This window comes from Coregonus lavaretus (genome assembly GCF_964263955.1).
Source record: "Coregonus lavaretus genome assembly, chromosome: 20".
Classification (NCBI taxonomy): Eukaryota; Metazoa; Chordata; class Actinopteri; order Salmoniformes; family Salmonidae; genus Coregonus; species Coregonus lavaretus.
This window is the reverse complement of record NC_140007.1, coordinates 27,554,429-27,575,753: the sequence shown is the minus strand read 5'-3', so window position 1 is coordinate 27,575,753 and position 21,325 is coordinate 27,554,429. Positions and strand designations below refer to the sequence as shown.

The following is a 21,325-nucleotide window of genomic DNA, read 5'->3' as shown; positions in this document are numbered from 1 at the left end:
CGTACGCACTACCCTCTGTAGTGCCTTGCGGTCGGAGGCCAAGCAGTTGCCATACCAGGCGGTGATGCAACCAGTCAGGATGCTCTCGATGGTGCAGCTGTAGAATTTTTTGAGGATCTGAGGACACATGCCAAATCTTTTCAGTCTCCTGAGGGGGAATAGGCTTTGTCGTGCCCTCTTCACGACTGTCTTGGTGTGTTTGGACCATGATAGTTCGTTGGTGATGTGGACACCAAGGAACTTGAAGCTCTCAACCTGTTCCACTACAGCCCCGTCGATGAGAATGGGGGCGTGCTCAGTCCTCTTTTTTTTCCTGTAGTCCACAATAATCTCCTTTGTCTTGGTCACGTTGAGGGAGAGGTTGTTGTCCTGGCACCACACGGCCAGATCTCTGACCTCCTCCCTATAGGCTGTCTCATCGTTGTCGGTGATCAGGCCTACCACTGTTGTGTCGTCGGCAAACTTAATGATGGTGTTGGAGTCGTGCCTGGCCATGCAGTCATGGGTGAACAGAGAGTACAGGAGGGGACTGAGCACGCACCCCTGAGGGGCCCCCGTGTTGAGGATCAGTGTGGCAGATGTGTTGTTACCTACCCTTACCACCTGGGGGCGGCCCGTCAGGAAGTCCAGGATCCAGTTGCAGAGGGAGGTGTTTAGTCCCAGGATCCTTAGCTTAGTGATGAGCTTAGAGGGCACTATGGTGTTGAATGCTGAGCTGTAGTCAATGAATAGCATTCTCACGTAGGTGTTCCTCTTGTCCAGGTGGGAAAGGGCAGTGTGGAGTGCAATAGAGATTGCATCATCTGTGGATCTGTTGGGGCGGTATGCAAATTGGAGTGGGTCTAGGGTTTCTGGGACAATGCTGTTGATGTGAGCCATGACCAGCCTTTCAAAGCACTTCATGGCTACAGACGTCAGTGCTACGGGTCGGTAGTCATTTAGGCAGGTTATCTTAGAGTCCTTGGGCACAGGGACTATGGTGGTCTGCTTGAAACATGTTGGTATTACAGACTCAGTCAGGGACATGTTGAAAATGTCAGTGAAGACACTTGCCAGTTGATCAGCACATGCTCGGAGTACACGTCCTGGTAATCCGTCTGGCCCTGCGGCCTTGTGAATGTTGACCTGCTTAAAAGTCTTACTCACATCGGCTACGGAGAGCGTGATCACATAGTCATCCGGAACAGCTGGTGCTCTCATGCATGCTTCAGTGTTGCTTGCCTCGAAGCGAGCATAGAAGTGGTTTAGCTCGTCTGGTAGGCTTGTGTCACTGGGCAGCTCGCGGCTGTGCTTCCCTTTGTAGTCTGTAATAGTTTTCAAGCCCTGCCACATCCGACGAGCGTCAGAGCCAGTGTAGTACGATTCAATCTTACTTGCACAATTGGTCAGCCACCAATTGTGCAAGTTCTCCCACTTTAAAAGATGAGAGAGGCCTGTAACTTTCATCATAGGTACACGCCAACTATGACAGACAAAATGAGAAACAATAATCCAGAAAATCACATTGTAGGATTTTTAATGAATTTATTTGCAAATTATGGTGGAAAATAAGTATTTGGTCAATAACAAAAGTTTCTCAATACTTTGTTATATACCCTTTGTTGGCAATGACACAGGTCAAACGTTTTCTGTAAGTCTTCACAAGGTTTTCACACACTGTTGCTGGTATTTTGGCCCATTCCTCCATGCAGATCTCCTCTAGAGCAGTGATGTTTTGGGGCTGTCGCTGGGCAACACGGACTTTCAACTCCCGCCAAAGATTTTCTATGGGGTTGAGATCTGGAGACTGGCTAGGCCACTCCAGGACCTTGAAATGCTTCTAACGAAGCCACTCCTTCGTTGCCCGGGCGGTGTGTTTGGGATCATTGTCATGCTGAAAGACCCAGCCACGTTTCATCTTCAATGCCCTTGCTGATGGAAGGAGGTTTTCACTCAAAATCTCACGATACATGGCCCCATTCATTCTTCCCTTTATACGGATCAGTCGTCCTGGTCCCTTTGCAGAAAAACAGCCCCAAAGCATGATGTTTCCACCCCCATGCGTCACAGTAGGTATGGTGTTCTTTGGATGCAACTCAGCATTCTTTGTCCTCCAAACACGACGAGTTGAGTTTTTACCAAAAAGTTCTATTTTGGTTTCATACTGATAACAAGTTCAAACAGGTGCCATTAATACAGGTAACGAGTGGAGGACAGAGGAGCCTCTTAAAGAAGAAGTTACAGGTCTGTGAGAGCCAGAAATCTTGCTTGTTTGTAGGTGACCAAATACTTATTTTCCACCATAATTTGCAAATAAATTCATAAAAAAATCCTACAATGTGATTTTCGGGATTTGTTTTTCTCAATTTGTCTGTCATAGTTGACGTGTACCTATGATGAAAATTACAGGCCTCTCTCATCTTTTTAAGTGGGAGAACTTGCACAATTGGTGGCTGACTAAATACTTTTTTCCCCCACTGTATTTGTTATGGCCATCGAAATGTTAGCTATTAAAATCAGATCCATCAATAATATCAAGGGGTTACAAATCCAGTGTTTAAAAACTAAAGTGGCAATGAATGCTGATGACTTAAGTTCTCTTAAGTCTGCAATCTGGATCACTGCACAGTCTCATTGAGGATCTAGTGTACCATAAGTGTACCATATTATGTATTGAATCGTTAAAAGACAACTTTTACATTACCCTGTAGTTTCATCCCCCATAAATGACAGAACAAATATTATAATAAATATTATGGTTAAACTCAAATATACTCATTAATAATAAAAAAAACATTCTTTATTTTAAAAAATAAGGAATTCTTTGTTAATGATATTATGAATATGAATGGTGGAGTTATGTCACACGTGCAGTTAACAAAAATATATGGAAATGTTTGCTCTATCCAAAATTACAACCAACTGATTGCAGCATTACTGTAAAAATGGAGGAGGCAAGTGGAAGGGGGAGAAGGTAGGGAACTTGATTGTCTGCCCTTTATTAAAGACCAAAATTGACAATTTTGGGGGGGCATAAAATAAACAAATATACCAGTTTCATTTGAGGACCAAAATGTTGACAGCGGCGGCGCCATACAGGTTGCAAAATAGCTGGGAAGAGATTTTGGATGTTCCGATTACATGGCACATGGTTTATGAACTAATACACAAAACAATGCTTTATTCAAAACGTAAAGTGTTTCAATTAAAATTATTATACAAAATTCTTGCCACCAATAAAATGTTATGTATATGGGGCATACAACCATCTCAGCTCGGCAGATTTTGCTGAGAAGAGACAGAATCATTAGATCACTTATTCTGGTATTGCTCCTATGTAGCTTGTTTTTGATCACATGTTCAGGAGTGGCTGAAAAATCACAACATTTACCTAAAACTAGCCCTACAAATAGCACTGTTGGGAGATTTGGAAAGTCATAGTCAATCAATCAACAACATAATAATACTCTTAGTGAAAATATTCATCTTTAACTTATAATCTGTAGATACTATGTGATTAGAAAGGTTCCGAATGTATGTGAATTATCACAGCACAGTTGAAAAATATATGGCACATGAAAATCATAAGAGGGTGGTTTACGGAGATACTGTAGGTGGGATGGGCTGAGAGCAGCTGAGGGGTGGGTTTAAAAGCCCTTGATCTATAATAGTTATGACTGCAAACAATATATATAATGTACAGTATACCGGATGTGTTTAAGTACCATCTATCCAGATGTACACTGAACAAAATATAAACGCAACATGTAAAATGTTGGTCCCATGTTGCATGAGCTGAAATAAAAGATCCCAGAAATGTCCCATATGCAGAAAAAGCTTATTTCTCTTAAATGTTGCGCACAAATTTGTTTACATCCCTGTTAGTGAGCATTTCTCCTTTGCCAAGATAATCCATCCACCTGACAGGTGTGACATATCAAGAAGCTGATTAAACAGCATGATCAGTACACAGGTGCACCTTGTGCTGGGGATAATAAAAGGCACCTCTAAAATGTGCAGTTTTGTCACACAGCACAATGCCACAGATGTCTCAAGTTTTGAGGGAGCATGCAATTGGCATGCTGACTGCAGGAATGGTCACCAGAGCTGTTGCCAGAGAATTGAATGTTAATTTCTCTACCATAAGCCGCTTCCAACGTAGTTTTAGAGAATTTGGCAGTATGTCCAACCAGCCTCTCAACCGCAGACCACGTGTAACCATGCCAGCCCAGGACCTCCACATCCGGCTTCTTCACCTGCGGGATCGTCTGAGACCAGCCACCCGGACAGCTGATGAAACAGTGGGTTTGCACAACCGAAGTATTTCTGTACAAACTGTCAGAAACTGTCTCAGGGAAGCTCATCTGTGTGCTCGTCGTCCTCACCAAGGTCTTGAACTGACTGCAGTTTGGCCTAGTAACCGACTTCAGTGGGCAAATGCTCACCTTCGATGGCCACTGGTACGCTGGAGAAGTGTGCTCTTCACTGATTAATCCTGGTTAACTGTAACTGTATGGCGTCGTGTGGGTGAGCGGTTTGCTGATGTCAACGTTGTGAATAGAGTGCCCCATGGTGGCGGTGGGGTTATGGTATGGGCAGGCATAAGCTACGGACAACGAACACAATTGCATTTTATCGATGGCAATTTGAATGCACAGAGATACTGTGAAGAGATCCTGAGGCCCATTGTCGTGCCATTCATCCCCCTCATGTTTCAGCATGACAATGCACGGCCCCATGTCGCAAGGCTATGTACACAATTCCTGGAAGCTGAAAATATTTTTTTACTCTGCATCATTGGTAAGGGCTCGTAAGCAAGCATTTCACGGTGAAGTCTACACCCGTTGTATTTGCCGCATATGACAAATACAATTTGATTTCATTTGATTTGACAGAACTGTTTTAGTTATAATAAAACATTTCGGGAATCATTTTCAGGCAGTTAAACGTAAAAAAATAATATTAATGACACAGACACCCAATGTTGAATGTTCAACGTTTTCTTCCTTCTAAAACCCTCAGCCTTTGTGTAGGTGTAACAATGGCATATTTTTAACCTGTGGCTGTTGGGAGAGGGGGACGGAAGTGCCAGGACAACTAAGGAAGAGAGGCCTCCTCATACTTCCTCCTTCCTGGGATTTGGAGAGGCTCTCCGCAGCCCCTTTGAAATACAAATAAACAGGCCTCTCCCCAGTGAGTAACAGTCAGTGAGCTATGACTGCCTGACCTACAGTTAGCAAAAGAGAGGAGGAAATTATGTGTAGAGGTCGTCCCTAAGCTCAACTACCACCATCATGTGGCAAGAAACAACTAATTGGCACCAGAGAGCCACCATTAGAATGTTCCCTTAAAGGACAGAAATAGATGAATTGCTCTCGGGGGTCATGGGGTCGTCAAAAAGGAGCTGGGAAATCCAAATATTTTTCATAAAAACATGGAATGCATGATTAGCATCTCTCCTAGTCAAATGGGTTACAGATGCTTCTAACGCGTGGGTAGAGATTAAGTACCCAAGACGTCATCAATGCCTGATGTCTCAGAGGAATTCAGAAAACTGACTGGATGAAAGTTAAAAAATAATTGTGAACGAAAACGGTAAACAGCTTAGGGATAGGGAGGATGGTGCTGGATGGAGACAAAAAAAACATGAGAAAAGGGTTTCTGAGAGACCTTGGTTTTAGAATCACACCATAAGATTATATTGTATTGTCTGGTCAAAGACAGCCAGGTTAGACAAATCATAAAGGAGGGGTCTTCTTGCCACATGACGGTGCACATCATAACACAAAAAAGGTTTCAGGATCTGGGTTGAAAATGACATTTTCATGGCAATCCATTTCACAAACCCATCAGTCACTTTAGAGTCCTATGGAAATCGTGGGAAACTTGTTGCTTACCCTCCATCCACTTCTAGTTCACTCGTAAAAGTCCAACACAATGTAAACAACAGCTCCTCTTGCTGCTGTCGGAAGTACTCAAGATGTTCAATATACGGTCCAACCCACATAAAAAAATACTATAGTATACTATGGTATAAATACTATAGTATTCCCCATAGTGTTTTTGTGGACTTTACTGTAGTATTCACTGTAGTATTTTTGCAGACTTTAGTCCGTAAAAACACTACACTGAATAATGTAGTATTTAATGTAGTATACTGTAGTATTTACAGTTAACTCAACTATAAATACTGTAGTAAAATAACTTGTTTATAATATAGTAATTAATGTAGTGTTTTTGCGGATTGTAGTATACTGTAGTGTTTTTGCTGACTATTATACTGTAATTTTTACTGTAGTGTTTTTGCAGACATTACTGCAGTGTTTACTATACTGTTTCTGTTTTATTATATTTTACATAGAAGTGGAGGCTTTGTCCTTCAGGAAACCTACTGGAGAAAAGCACACATTTTCCATAACTTGTAGGAAGGTAGGACTGGGGTCCGAACAGATATAAAAGAGCAGAAACTCTGAACTATAACCTGTAGGGAACACAATATACAGTGGGGAGAACAAGTATTTGATACACTGCCGATTTAGCAGGTTTTCCTACTTACAAAGCATGTAGAGGTCTGTAATTTTTATCATAGGTACACTTCAACTGTGAGAGACAGAATCTAAAACAAAAATCCAGAAAATCACATTGTATGATTTTTAAGTAATTAATTTGCATTTTATTGCATGACATAAGTATTTGATACATCAGAAAAGCAGAACTTCATATTTGGTACAGAAACCTTTGTTTGCAATTACAGAGATCATACGTTTCCTGTAGGTCTTGACCAGGTTTGCACACACTGCAGCAGGGATTTTGGCCCACTCCTCCATACAGACCTTCTCCAGATCCTTCAGGTTTCGGGGCTGTTGCTGGGCAATACGGACTTTCAGCTCCCTCCAAAGATTTTCTATTGGGTTCAGGTCTGGAGACAGGCTAGGCCACTCCAGGACCTTGAGATGCTTCTTACGGAGCCACTCCTTAGTTGCCCTGGCTGTGTGTTTCGGGTCGTTGTCATGCTGGAAGACCCAGCCACGACCCATCTTCAATGCTCTTACTGAGGGAAGGAGGTTGTTGGCCAAGATCTCGCAATACATGGCCCCATCCATCCTCCCCTCAATACGGTGCAGTCATCCTGTCCCCTTTGCAGAAAAGCATCCCCAAATAATGATGTTTCCACCTCCATGCTTCACGGTTGGGATGTTGTTCTTGGGGTTGTACTCATCCTTCTTCTTCCTCCAAACACGGCGAGTGGAGTTTAGACCAAAAAGCTCTATTTTTGTCTCATCAGACCACATGACCTTCTCCCATTCCTCCTCTCGATCAGATGGTCATTGGCAAACTTCAGACGGGCCTGGACATGCGCTGGCTTGAGCAGGGGGACCTTGCGTGCGCTGCAGGATTTTAATCCATGACAGCGTAGTGTGTTACTAATGGTTTTCTTTGAGACTGTGGTCCCAGCTCTCTTCAGGTCATTGACCAGGTCCTGCCGTGTAGTTCTGGGCTGATCCCTCACCTTCCTCATGATCATTGATGCCCCACGAGGTGAGATCTTGCATGGAGCCCCAGACCGAGGGTGATTGACCGTCATCATGAACTTCTTCCATTTTCTAATAATTGCGCCAACAGTTGTTGCCTTCTCACCAAGCTGCTTGCCTATTGTCCTGTAGCCCATCCCAGCCTTGTGCAGGTCTACAATTTTATCCCTGATGTCCTTACACAGCTCTCTGGTCTTGGCCATTGTGGAGAGGTTGGAGTCTGTTTGATTGAGTGTGTGGACAGGTGTCTTTTATACAGGTAACGAGTTCAAACAGGTGCAGTTAATACAGGTAATGAGTGGAGAACAGGAGGGCTTCTTAAAGAAAAACTAACAGGTCTGTGAGAGCCGGAATTCTTACTGGTTGGTAGGTGATCAAATACTTATGTCATGCAATAAAATGCTAATTAATCACTTAAAAATCATACAATGTGATTTTCTGGATTTTTGTTTTATATTTCGTCTCTCACAGTTGAAGTGTACCTATGATAAAAATTACAGACCTCTACATGCTTTGTAAGTAGGAAAACCTGCAAAATCGGCAGTGTATCAAATACTTGTTCTCCCCACTGTATATCTAAATCAAATCAAATCAAATCATATTTTATTGGTCACATACACGTGTTCAGCAGATGTTATTGCGGGTGTAGTGAAATGCTTGTGATTCTAGCTCCGACAGTGCAGTAATATCTAACAAGTAATATCTAACAATTTCACAACATATACTCAATACACACAAATCTAAGTAAAGCAATGGAATTAAGAATATATAAATATATGGACGAGCAATGTTAGAGCGGCATAGACTAAGATACAGTAGAATAGTATAGAATACAGTATATACATATGAGATGAGTAATGCAAGATATGTAGACATTATTAAAGTGGCCAGTGATTTCTAATCTATGTATATGTACTTGGCATTTAGGTTTCTCACTTATGGGTGGCACAAATTGCGATACAAGGGAGGGGAATGGGCAGGGTATATGCAAATTAAATACTGTAGTATTTACTATAGTAAAAAAAAAATATGTTTTTGCGGACTGTAGTGTTTTTGCCGACATTACTTTAGTATTTACTACAGAGTTTGTTTTAGCTGATAATACTGTAGTATTTACTATATTATTCTACAGAATACTACTACATTCTATAGTAAGTACTACACTTGATCGAGGGATACTAGTTTTTACAAGCATTTCGCTACATTACAAGCATTTCACTATACCTGCAATAACAACATCTGCTAAACATGTGTATGCAACCAATAACATTTTATTTGACTTGATTACTACAGTGTGTAGTATAGTATTCTACAGTATACTACATTTTACTATAGAAAACTGTTGTATTTTTTTCATGTGGGAAGACACACTGCAACCACATCTGTATTTTTTTACACTCTAATGGCACATGGATACATTTATGAAAGTATAAATGTACATTTTCATTAATCTATGAAAGTGCACAAGTGCTATTCAGGGCTATATGTAACCCAAGAAGATAATCAAAACAAGTAAAAGTATTTTGAAAGCTTAGAACACAGAATACATTTCTGTGAGTCAGACTTAAAAGACTTGGACTGGAATAACAGCTTCATGAATTCTTTGAGTGGTAATGAAGAGCCTCCTGAGTGGTTGTCAAGGGACAGTTTCTAGCAGTAATTACAGTTTTAAATAGTCATACCTCTAAATATTTTTGTCATAGTGTGCAAACCAGTGAATAAATCAATGTAAATAGTGTAAATCTAAATTTTGCATAAACTATTAGTATAAGTACCAATTTCATATTTAAATATGTTGATTACCTAGGATGCTGGACCAGGGATGTGAGTTTCTTAACGCCATCTCTGGTGTATTGTGTTCTGAGTTGACATTCTGCTGAACTTCGATTAGGACTCAGAGTAGGGGGCCTGTAATGTTGGCCATAGACACATATCCAAACAGACTACTCTTCCCTTCCATGTCAGGGTAATGATAGGAGGCAGTGCCCTCTGGAAATGTCTTTCTCGTCCTTATATAAGTCAAGGGTGTTCACAATCACAGCATGGCCTCAATCTTTTTTTTCCCGTTCTTCCTCGATTCTCTACATCAAGCAACGAACACAGAACAGTACAATAACAATAGACAAATGGGTCTCTACCTGCTGTTGTAGTTCATGAGTCATGGCTTTGTTTCTGGCAACAAATGAAACAGCTTGATTAAGGCTTTCTTTTGCAGTTTCTTTCTTGGTCTTGATATTTTTCATAGCCTAATTAGGCCTCTTTGTCTGGTCTACAGGAATTCAAATGCTTTGATAGCAAACACTGTGCATGTGTTTGAATCAATAATTGTTAATTGGGGTAATTCAATGTGGTGCCAAATGAAATTGAAAAGGAAAAAAATCCCAGACTTGTTAGACACACATTAATATTCACTGCCTGTCCTCCAGGACACCTACAGCACCCGATGTCACAGGAAGGCCAAAAAGATCATCAAGGACATCAACCACCCGAGCCACGGCCTGTTCACCCAGCTATCATCCAGAAGTCGAGGTCAGTACAGGTGCATCAAAGATGGGACCGAGAGACTGAAAAACAGCTTCTATCTCAAGGCCATCAGACTGTTAAATAGCCATCACTAGCCGGCTACCACCCGGTTACTCAACCCTGCACCTTAGAGGCTGCTGCCCTATATACATAGACATGGAATCACTGGCCACTTTAATAATGGAACACTAGACATTTTAATAATGTTTACATACTGCTTTACTCATCTCATATGTATATACTGTATTTTTTATATATTTTTATTAACCCCCCCTCTGAGGATAAATAATTTTTTTGTTATACTGTATTCTATTCTACTGTATTTTAGTCAATGGCACTCCGACATTGCTAGTCCTAATATTTATATATATATATTTCTTTATTCCATTCTTTTACTTTTAGATTTGTGTGTATTGTTGTGAATTGTTAGATACTAGTGCACTGTTGGAGCTAGGAACACAAGCATTTCGCTACACCCGCAATAACATCTACTAAATATGTGTATGTGACCGATACAATTTGATTTGATTTGAACGACACAATAATCAGCTTTGTTCACAGATAAACTACAGTGACGTTAAAAACACAAACATTTTTAACAAGATTTACTCAACTAAGCATTGTATTTCATACTTAAAACTGTGTAGTTGGCAGAAAATCCACGGACATTTACATTTTAGCAGACGCTCCTATCCAGAGCGACTTACAGTAGTGAGTGCATCCATTTCCATACCTTTTATATACTGGTCCCCCGTGGGAGTTGAACCCACAACCCTGCAAGCGCCATGCTCTACCAACTGAACTACACGGGACGTGTAAAAGGGTTCTTCGGCTGTCCCCATAAGAGGACCCTCTGTAGAAAGGGTTCTACATGGAACCCAAACGGGTTCTACGTGGAACCCAAAAGGGTTCTAACTGGAAAAAACTGTTGTTGGCAGAAAATCCTCTGACCACTATGCTAGAGCTATAGTGCATCAAATGGACATTTTTCAGGTTGTTCTCCATTATCTAGGGTTGTGTGATCATGATGTTTACTGATGACCTTTATCCTTCATGAAAGGAGAAAGTTAAGGGTGTCACTCACATGATAGACTGATCTGAGTGAATGAAACCCCTATTGAAAAAAGAAAGGGCCTCCTGAGTGGCGCAGAGGTCTAAGGCACTGCATCGCAGTGCTAGAGGCGTCACTACAGACCCAAGAGGCGGCGCACAATTGGCCCAGCGTCGTCCGTGTTAGGGGAGGGTTTGGCCGGCTGGGATGGCCTTGTCCCATCGCGCTCTTGTGGCGGGCTGGGTGCATGCACGCTGACTCGTGTCGCCAGTTGTACGGTGTTTCCTCCGACACATTGGTGCGGCTGGCTTCCGGGTTAAGTGAGCAGTGTGTCAAGAAGCAGTGCGGCTTGGCAGGGTCATGTTTTTGAGGACGCATGGCTCTCGACCTTTGCCTCTCTCGAGTCCGTACGGGAGTTGCAGCGATGGGACAAGACTGTAACTACCAATTGGGGGAGAAAAAGGGATAAAAGGTACAAGAAAATAGAAACATCACTGCCTGTCAATAGTGTAGAAAGGACTCAGTCTTTCCCTTCACCTCTCAGTGATGTGCGTGTTCATCTTTTTGTCCCTCCATGGAAACATTTTGTGTTGGACATTGTTCCCCGCAGGCCTAGCAGTCTCCTCAGGGTCTCGGGGTCTCTCTCTCTCTCTCTCTCTCTAAAACATGTCTGATGAATTGATGTCCTCAGGATGTAATATTCTGCTCATTACTACTCAGTTCATGAAAACAACCAGACTGTTATTACAGTTCTCATTACACTTTGTTTTCCTTGGTATAGGAGGCAAATAGTAGTTTTGCTGCTGGAAAGGGATTGGGAACATGGCTTGATTGTGAAAGGGTGTTGTATTGTCTTGGATGAGAACACTATTGAACACGTGTGACACCCGTGTCCCTGTGTCTCCCTCTGGGACTTTGGTCAGGTGACAAGCCATTGAAGACAGAGGACCCTACAGTGCATTTGTAAAGTATTCAGACCCCTTCACTTTTTCCACATTTTGTTACGTTACAGCCTTATTCTAAAATGGATTCACATGTTTTTCCCCTCATCAATCTACACACAATACCCCATAATGACAAAGCAAAAACAGGTTTTTAGATTTTTTTGCAAATGTTTTAAAAATAAAAAACTGAAATATTACATTTACATAAGTATTCAGACACTTTACTCAGTACTTTGTTGAAGCACCTTTGGCAGCGATGACAGCCTCGAGTCTTATTGGGTATGACGTTACAAGCTTGGCACACCTATATTTGGGGAGTTTCTCCCATTCTTCTCTGCAGATCCTCTCAAGCTCTGTCAAGTTGGATGGGGAGCGTCGCTGCACAGCTATTTTCAGGTCTCTCCAGAGATGTTCGATCGGGTTCAAGTCCGGGCTCTGGCTGGACCACTCAAGGACATTGAGACTTGTCCCAAAGCCAGTCCTGCGTTGTCTTGGCTGTGTGCTTAAGATCATTGTCCTGTTGGAAGGTGAACCTTTGCCCCAGTCTGAGATCCTGAGTGCTCTGGAGCAAGTTTTCATTAAGGATCTCTCTGTACTTTACTACGTTCATCTTTCCCTCGATCCTGACTGGTCTTCCAGTCCCTGCCGCTGAAAAACATCCCCACAGCATGATGCTGCCACCACCATGCTTCGCCGTAGGGATGGTGCCAGGTTTCCTCCAGACATGACGCTTGGCATTCAGGCCAAAGGGTTCAATCTTGGTTTCATCAGACCAGAGAATCTTGTTTGTCATGGTCAGAGTCCTTTAGGTGCCTTTTGGCAAACTCCAAGCGGGCTGTCATGTGACTTTTACTGAGGAGTGGCTTCCGTCTGGCCACTCTACCATAAAGGCCTGATTGGTGGAGTGCTGCAGAGATGGTTGTCCTTCTGGAAGGTTCTCCCTTCTCCACAGAGGAACTCTGGAGCTCTGTCAGAGTGACCATCGAGTTCTTGGTCACCTCCCTGACTCAGGCCCTTCTCCCCTGATTGCTCAGTTTGGCGGCCAGCTCTAGGAAGAGTCTTGGTGGTTCCAAACTTCTTCCATTTAACAATGATGGAGGCCACTGTGTTCTTGGGTACCTTCAATGCTGCAGACATTTTTTGGTACCCTTCCCCAGATCTGTGCCTCGACACAATCCTGTCTCAGAGCTCTATGGACAATTCCTTCGACATCATGGCTTGGTTTATGCTCTGACATGCACTGTCAACTGTGGGACCTATATAGACAGACAGGTGTGTGCCTTTCCAAATCATGTCCAATCAATTGAATTTACCACAGGTGGACTCCAATCAAGTTATAGAAACATATCAAGGATGATCAATGGAAACAGGATGCACCTGAGCTCAATTTCGAGTCTCATAGCAAAGGGTCTGAAAACTTATGTAAATAAGATATTTCTGATTCGTATTTATTTATTTATTGCAAAAATAAATTTTAACCTGTTTTCGCTTTGTCATTATGGGGTGTTGTGTGTAGATTGATGAGGAAAAACATACATTTAATCCATTTTAGAATAAGGCTGTAACGTAACAAAATGTGGAAAAGGTCAAGTGGACTGAATACTTTCCAAATGCACTGTATAAACACTCTTAGAAAAAAGGGTTATTCGGCTGTCCCCATAGAAAGGGTTCTACATGGAACCCAAAATGATTATTCAAAGGGTTCTCCTATGGAGACAGCTGAAGGACCCTTTATAGTTCTAGATTGCACCTTTTTTTCTAAGAATGTATAGACTACACCAGTGTATTGTATTTCTGGGCCAACCGTGTGCCTCTGTGTATTGTCCTGCCATAGGGGTCAGCCATGGGGCTGGTGTTATGCCTCTGTACTGTCTAACTCTCCCTCCTTCACTTACAGTATATCTCTGTATTCCACACACAGGGCCACAGACAAAAGGTCAAAGTTTACAAGAGATCTAGAGCAGAACCACAATAAGATGTTGTGGTTCCTTCCTGAGATTGTGATCCACACCCATCTCTGTGTTACCATTGATAGTGATGACATTTCCAAATAACTCTTAACTGAGGTTAGGAGACAGGGAGAGAGACAGAGAGAGAGAGGGAGAGGGAAGGAGAGAGAAAGAGAAAGAAGGAGAGAGGGGGGGTGAGATAGGGGAAGTGTGTGACTCATCCTCCTTACTAACCGTCTTCACCCAAAGCTCAACAGCATTCCATATTCTATCCCCTCTCTCTTTTCCTCTGTCTTTCACTCCCTTTGCTCATGTTTTACACTCATCATTTTTTCATAACTCACAAAAAATATGTTTTCATATGTCCCATACGACTCAAAGACCAATATACTTATAGGTTCCTGTTCCAGCAGGAATTGTATTGTGCTTTAAACTGGGTTAGTCAATTAACATTTGGATTTCATGATGGGAGACTAGTGTTATACTTCACGTTTTTCCAGTTTCAAATTTCAACCATAATCAAATAAACATCCTGCTGGCATTGTAAATATGCATGTTCCCTGACCTTGAGTGGAACGACTGCGGTGCTGTGACCTCCTGTTGAGAGTTTACATCCTGTTCTGAGACACTTGTACACACTGCGCTGCATGTTCAGCGAGTGCAAAGACAGACAGTAGAATCAGAAACAAGCATGTATTTTTGTTGTCTCCTCCTAGTATGGCCAATTGCTGTTGAGTGGTCCATTCAAAAGGGAGCTATTGCTGCTAATAATCCCCACCGTGAACCAAACCACAAGAAGTATATCCCACAGTTAGGAATACAGCCCCTCGCTCCCCTATGTTATTTCCATGCTTGTGATTCCTCTCGCCATAGTTCACTGATGCTCACTGGCAACACCTCTCTTTGACCCATATAGAACCATGTGGAGGATCCCAGCACTATGGCTTCCGATGCTACTACTGGGAGTTGAGGTGAGAGAGAGACTACACAATATGTGTGTGTGTATGTGTGTTTTTATCATATTAGAAACTGAAAAGGGTCTGTTAAACATATCCAACAGGTGTGCCACTGTGAAGATGTGGGGGACATGCTGGAATCAGAGGAGGTGCCTATCATGCCTGTGTCAACCACAGTGACCCGCAGCCAGATCCTCTCAGCTCAGTTTGAGTGCTACCTAAAGATTATCCATGACTCACCACGCAATGAAGATGGTGAGGCACTACACACATGCAACAGTGGAGGCTCCTCAGAGGAGGAAGGGACGGACCATCCAACTCAGTGAATTTCATACAAATAAAAATAGTGAAACATTAAAAAAGTTGTCCTTTTTAGATAAAAACAATACTAAATATTTTCATAGGTCACCAAATAGCTGATTAAAACACACTGTTTTGCAATGAAGGTCTACGGTAGCCTCAACAGCACTCTCTAGGGTAGCACCATGGTATACCCATAGGACAGCTATTTTCCATCCTCCTCTGGGTTAATTGACTTCAATACAAAACCTGGTAGGCTCATGGTTCACGCCCCTTCCATAGACTTAAACAGTAATTATGACGACTTCCGGAGGACATCCTCCAACCTATCAGAGCTCTTGCAGCATGAATTGACATGTTGTCCATCCAATGAAATTATCAGATAATTAATCTAGTACTGAAAGCATAAACTACAACTAGCCAGCACTGCAGGGCATAACATGTGGTGAGTAGTTGACTCAAAGAGAGAGAAAGACAATAGTTGAACAATTCCTTTATTCAAAAATTAAGGAGAAGCAGGAGAGAGAGAGAGCTAGCTATATTTCGTTGTATTTTTTTGTTCTTCTTAGTTTACCTTTCACTTACTTAGCTAGCTAATGCAGCTAATTTAGCCTACTCAACAACCTGACTTAAACAGAGAGGAATGCTATTAATGTTAGCTTGCTGGCTAAGGCTATCCAACACTGCAACGCAAGGTAAGCTTTCCTTTTTATAAATGTATTGCCACTGGGCCCCGCCAGTGTAACTGCTAAACTGCTTGCTGTACACTGTTCTGTGTGATTGTACACATGGATTGGATTGTGGAGTTGGGGAGTAACTGATTGCATGTAATCTGTTATTACAAAAAACGAACTGTAGTCAGTTACATTACACACACAAATATTGTAATCAGATTACAGATACTTAAAAAAAACTAGATGATTACTTCTTGGATTACTTTTAAATTCAGAAAGGATGTTTGTTCAATTCAGCATTGAAGAAAGGCGCAAGTTTAAGTTTGTTCCACCTGAGCGAGTCTGACCACAAGTCAGAGACCACTATGATGACACACCAAGTGTGTTTGATGGATCCTTTTTCTTTTCTTTTAATGCCTCTTAAGGGGACAGTAATCACATTATATTACTGAGTTTTGGTAATCCAAAAGTTATGTTGCTGATTACAATTTGTTGTGTTGTGCACTGAAATCCACAATCAAAGGGAAAAGGTGAGAAGAGTCCAGCACGTAGATGTGAGAAGGAATTATACTATCGAAGTGATGATGCTTTATGTGGCTGCTATGAAAGTGCTATAAAAAAGGGGTGTATTCATTCCGCCGATTCTGTTGCACAACGTTTAACGGAAGCAAACGGAACGAGAACGGGGATGGACCTAGTTGAACTTGTTTTAATTTTGCAACTGTTTGGACTAATGATTACACCGCAGATCAGCTAGATGCAGGCAAGAGTGTACAAGGCGGTATTTAATGTGTCACTGTCTGTCACCTAGATTACTCCAACTTGTCTCATAACCTGTGCACCTATGTTATAAACTTTAATTTGTAGTCTAGGTTGTAGTAACCTCATGATGGGTAGAGGGCAAATTCGAGTATCATGTAGTAGCCTAAACCTATCGATGTTACATTGAGCTGGGTGAAAGGAATATGAATGACAGTCATCCAATATGCTGTAATAGAAATAAGGCCATGCTCATAAAAAAAAAAAATCTCCCTAGTCTAAAGCCAGACACACTGATGCTCTGCAGACTGGCTCACCTCCAAACAACTTAGAAACAAATGTACTGCTTCCATAAAAAGGAATAAATCAAACCATTTCATTAATTTAATTTCTGGCCCTCGTGGAGATCCAGCTAAGTTTTGGAAGGCTATTAAATCGCAAAAAATAAGCCACACTTCTCTGCCCAATGAGGTTCTATTTAACTCCAATACTATTACAGACAAAACTGAAATAACTGATGTGTTTAACCAACATTTTATTGCAGCAGGCCATTTATTTGAAAGCTCATCACTGTTCAATCACAAACTTGCCTGCTAATGTAATGTAAATGGTGACCCACTGTTCTCTCTTCGGTAACTCACTACTAGGGAAGTTCTGGACGCTCTCTTATTTATGTAAAAAAATCCACTGGGGCAGACATGCTTTACCCATGCCTTCCACGGCTTGCTGCACCTTGACACATATTTTTTATCTATCCATTCTCTTGGGTATTATTCCTAAGGTGTGGAAGGCGGTCCTTGTTCTCCCGCTCCACAAAGGTGGTGATCCTTGCGATCTTAATAATTATTGCCCAATCTCAAAATATTTGAACACTTGGTATATTCTCAGATGCTGTCCTTTTTTGATAGAAAATGTATTCTGAATGCTCACCAGTCAGGCTTTAGGCTAGGACACAGCACCATCTCGAATGCTTTTCTAGTCGTAAATTACGTAGTTAACACACTAGACAGGAAAGAGCACTGCGCTGCCCTTTTTATTGATCTGTCGAAAGCATCCGATATAGTTGATCATGCACTCCTGCTACGGAGGCTATCTGAAGTTGGTCTAGACCAAGCGGCCTGCGTCTGGTTCAAAAATGACCTGCATGACAGAAGTCCGTGTATATCTGCTGATGGAGTTCAGTCAAATGTTCTGAACATAACCAAAGGAGTGCCACAAGGCTCAATACTAGGCCCTTTACTGTTCTCTATTTACATTAATAATTTTGGTTTGTCCCTGAATAATAATAACTGGGGCTTACATATCTATGTGGATGACACAGTTATTTATTCCTGTGTCCCCTCAGTGCAGCAGGCCATTCACAACCTTCAGCGTGGCTTTGATTCAATTCAAGAATTGCTCACCAATCTTAAATTAGTGCTAATTGTTGATACATTTATCCTAAAGACCTGCATATCTGTACCTTGAGAGGAGCCCAAATTGAGCTAGTCCCCCATTATAATTATCTAGTTATTTGGATTGACGATAAGCTGTCCTTTAAAAACACACATTGATAAGCTGACTAAAAAGTTGCGAGTAACGGAAGACACTCCTCCCAGTAATTGACTATGGCAACACAATCTACATGCACCCGGCAGCCTCTGTATTAAAACCTCTAGATTCAGTCTACCACTCAGCCTTGCATTTTATCACTGGTGGGAATTCCGTACGCATCTTTATCTCTTATATAGTTCTGTTGGCTAGGAGTCTCTGACTAAAAGAAGAGCCCAACATTGGCTATTATTTGTATAGAAAGCACTATAAGACTCGCTCTCAAGACCGGTTAGTACTAAAGGTTCCATGGGTCTCCTGAGTTAGGGAAGACAGCTTTCAGTTACTATGCCCCTCCGTCCTGGAATGACCTACAGGGCACTCTAAAACTTGATTCTTTGGTCACAAAAGGTGAATTTAGGGCTCTGATAAAAAATCTGACCAATGAAAACTGCACTTGTTTTTTGATTGACTGTATATATTTGTTTCTACTGCCCTTTTGAACGGAATGTAGTCTATTTGAAATGTTTTAACTGTAATTTTGTAGTGATCATGCTTGAATTGTTGTTCACATTGCTTAACTGTTGTTCTCAGGGCACCATTGGAAATGAGACCCTGGTCTCAATGGGTTCTCCTGGTTAAATACAGGTTAATAATAAAAAATAAATGGCACCGACCACCACTGACATGCACCCACATACACACTCACGCACGCATAATAGCAGAGCGGAGGAGTAGTGCAGGTCAGGAGAGAAATAGCGAGAAGGGAAGTGACTAACCTCAGGTCTGAAAGGAGGGAAGTGGTCTTTGTCTCCAAGCTGCCCCCGTTACTGGAGCTCAGTAAATAACAGCCTTTGAAATGCTATTTTGCGCTGTATTTCCCTACATGCAACAACCTGGACACAGACTTCCTTGTATTGTTTACTAGGAATGTATTTAAAGTGATATGTGTTTGCATATGTAGCTGTTTCTCTCAGCTGTTTTATATCATTCATTTTGAAGGGACATTCTAGGTGTTTGTTTTTCCCATCTGTTTTTCATTTCTCTATTGGCTTTTGCGTCACATTCAAAGGAAATAAGAGACTGTTGTTTTCAGTTTGTCTTAGAAAACGACCCAACACAGTATTTTAAAATGAGTGTGAAAGATTTATACCTAGGTTTTTAGAACTGTTCTTTGATCACTAATATAAGTAACATAAGTCACTCTACCTGTATATGTCCATGATATAATACACAGTTCAGAGTTAACTACGGCAATGAACCTAAACATTTTGAAACATTAAACGGTTGCATTACTATAATACACTGCAAACAGCTGCTCCTCCCTCTTTGCCCCCTGCAGGCACATTCTGTAACCACACGTGGGATGGCTGGCTGTGTTGGAGTGACTCTGCCCCTGGCACGGCCACGCAGCTCTGCCCTGAGTACTTCCAGGACTTTGACCCCTCAGGTGAGCCAGCCAGTGAGCCACACATCTCATTCATAATCACAATTCAACTGACTTGATCTATATACTGATGATGCCCTACCTGAAATGTTTTATGTGACATCCATCCTCTCCCTGTGTCCATTCAAACAGAGAAAGCGACCAAAGTGTGCAACTTGGATGGACAGTGGTTTCGTCACCCTGAGAGCAACCGTATTTGGTCCAACTACACCCAGTGTCAGATGTACACCAAGGACAAACTGATGGTATACTTCTAAGCCAAGTAGTTTAGCAATTCTGACAGTGGCTAACACATTTCTATTAGAGTCAATTTAGTGATTGTTGTTGTCAACGTCTCTATATTGTGTCCACTTAGTTAAAGAAGTGAATTAATGCTTCCTCTTTCCTTTCCCTTCTCTTCTTGCCCAGTTTGCGTTCAGCTTGTACTACTTGGCCATTGTGGGACATGGATTGTCTGTGGTATCCCTCATCATCTCACTCTGCATCTTTTCCTACTTCAAGTGAGTCATGCATTGTTTCCTCTATGGACCAACTGAGGCAGATAGCCTACCGTTGTGCTCTGAATGTCACAGTGTACCTTTTCACTTCACATCCTCTAATCAAAGTGATTCTGTTGGTGATGCTCTTCCTACACACCGAGCCCTCTATTCTAAACAGAGGTATTTGGTTCTTCCTACATTGCCAATTTGAATTCACAATATTTGACTACTATTGCTACACCATGAAGTGGAAAAGTGAAAAATTGTCAAAAGGACATAGCAAGTCAAAATAAATAAAGTTATCCTATGACCTTAGAGTTGTGTCCCTATGACCTTAGAGTTGTGTCCCTATGACCTTAGAGTTGTGTCCCTATGACCTTAGAGTTGTGTCCCTATGACCTTAGAGTTGTGTCCCTATGACCTTAGAGTTGTGTCCCTCTGTTCTAATCCTCCCATTAGGAGTCTGAGCTGCCAGAGGATCTCCCTCCATAAGAACATGTTCCTGTCCTTTATCTTCAACTCCATCTGCACCGTTATCTGGCTCTCTGCTGTAGCCAACAACCAGCAGCTGGGGGCCAGCAACCCTGTAAGTAATGTACGCCTCTGCCATCAAGGGGATTACCCTAAACATGAATGGCTACTGGTTGAACTCATGAAGTTGGTGAAGATTTTGAAGTGCTACACTCCACAATGTGTGTCAATGAGTGGCAGTGACAACTTGAGAAAGTTTGCATTTGTTCTGCACAAAAAAACAACCCCTGTCCTGAGGGTTGTCCCTGTGTTGTTCTCAGATTGGATGCAAGATCCTGACAGTCCTGAACCAGTATATGTTTGGCTCCAACTACTTCTGGATGCTGTGTGAGGGGATCTACCTGCACACTCTCATCATCGTGGCTGTGTTTGTGGGAGAGCAGCAGCTGGGCTGGTATTATGTCCTGGGTTGGGGTGAGTGACTGACTGCTCTATGTTCTGCTCCGCTGTCTGACATTCATTGTTGTTTCAGCATCCTTTTCCCCTATCACATAATGTTGAATATGTCTTCTATGCTTTCATATCTCTACATTATGTATCATGTAATCTATGAAGGCCTTATGGAAGCTCATGACAGTCTTGGGCTGCAGTCCAAACACGTTCATTTTACCCCCTCAGCCCTCGTGCTAGCCACTTTTCCTTGGGGGAAATTGTTAAACAAATCAAAATAT

The 21,325-nt window shown here is 42.0% G+C and overlaps 1 protein-coding gene across 1 annotated transcript in view; it reads left to right on the top strand.

Annotated features, from left to right (window-relative positions):
* Positions 1–21,325, top strand: part of LOC311147353 (calcitonin gene-related peptide type 1 receptor-like) — a 41,736-nt gene that overhangs the window by 13,987 nt on the left and 6,424 nt on the right. The window contains exons 2-9 of the mRNA XM_084184039.1: positions 9,938–10,040; positions 14,895–14,949; positions 15,039–15,189; positions 19,540–19,647; positions 19,777–19,889; positions 20,053–20,144; positions 20,583–20,709; positions 20,915–21,068. Of these exons, the coding sequence (XP_084040165.1) occupies positions 9,955–10,040; positions 14,895–14,949; positions 15,039–15,189; positions 19,540–19,647; positions 19,777–19,889; positions 20,053–20,144; positions 20,583–20,709; positions 20,915–21,068 (886 nt within the window). The 5' untranslated portion in view covers positions 9,938–9,954. The remainder of the gene's footprint in view (positions 1–9,937; positions 10,041–14,894; positions 14,950–15,038; positions 15,190–19,539; positions 19,648–19,776; positions 19,890–20,052; positions 20,145–20,582; positions 20,710–20,914; positions 21,069–21,325) is intronic.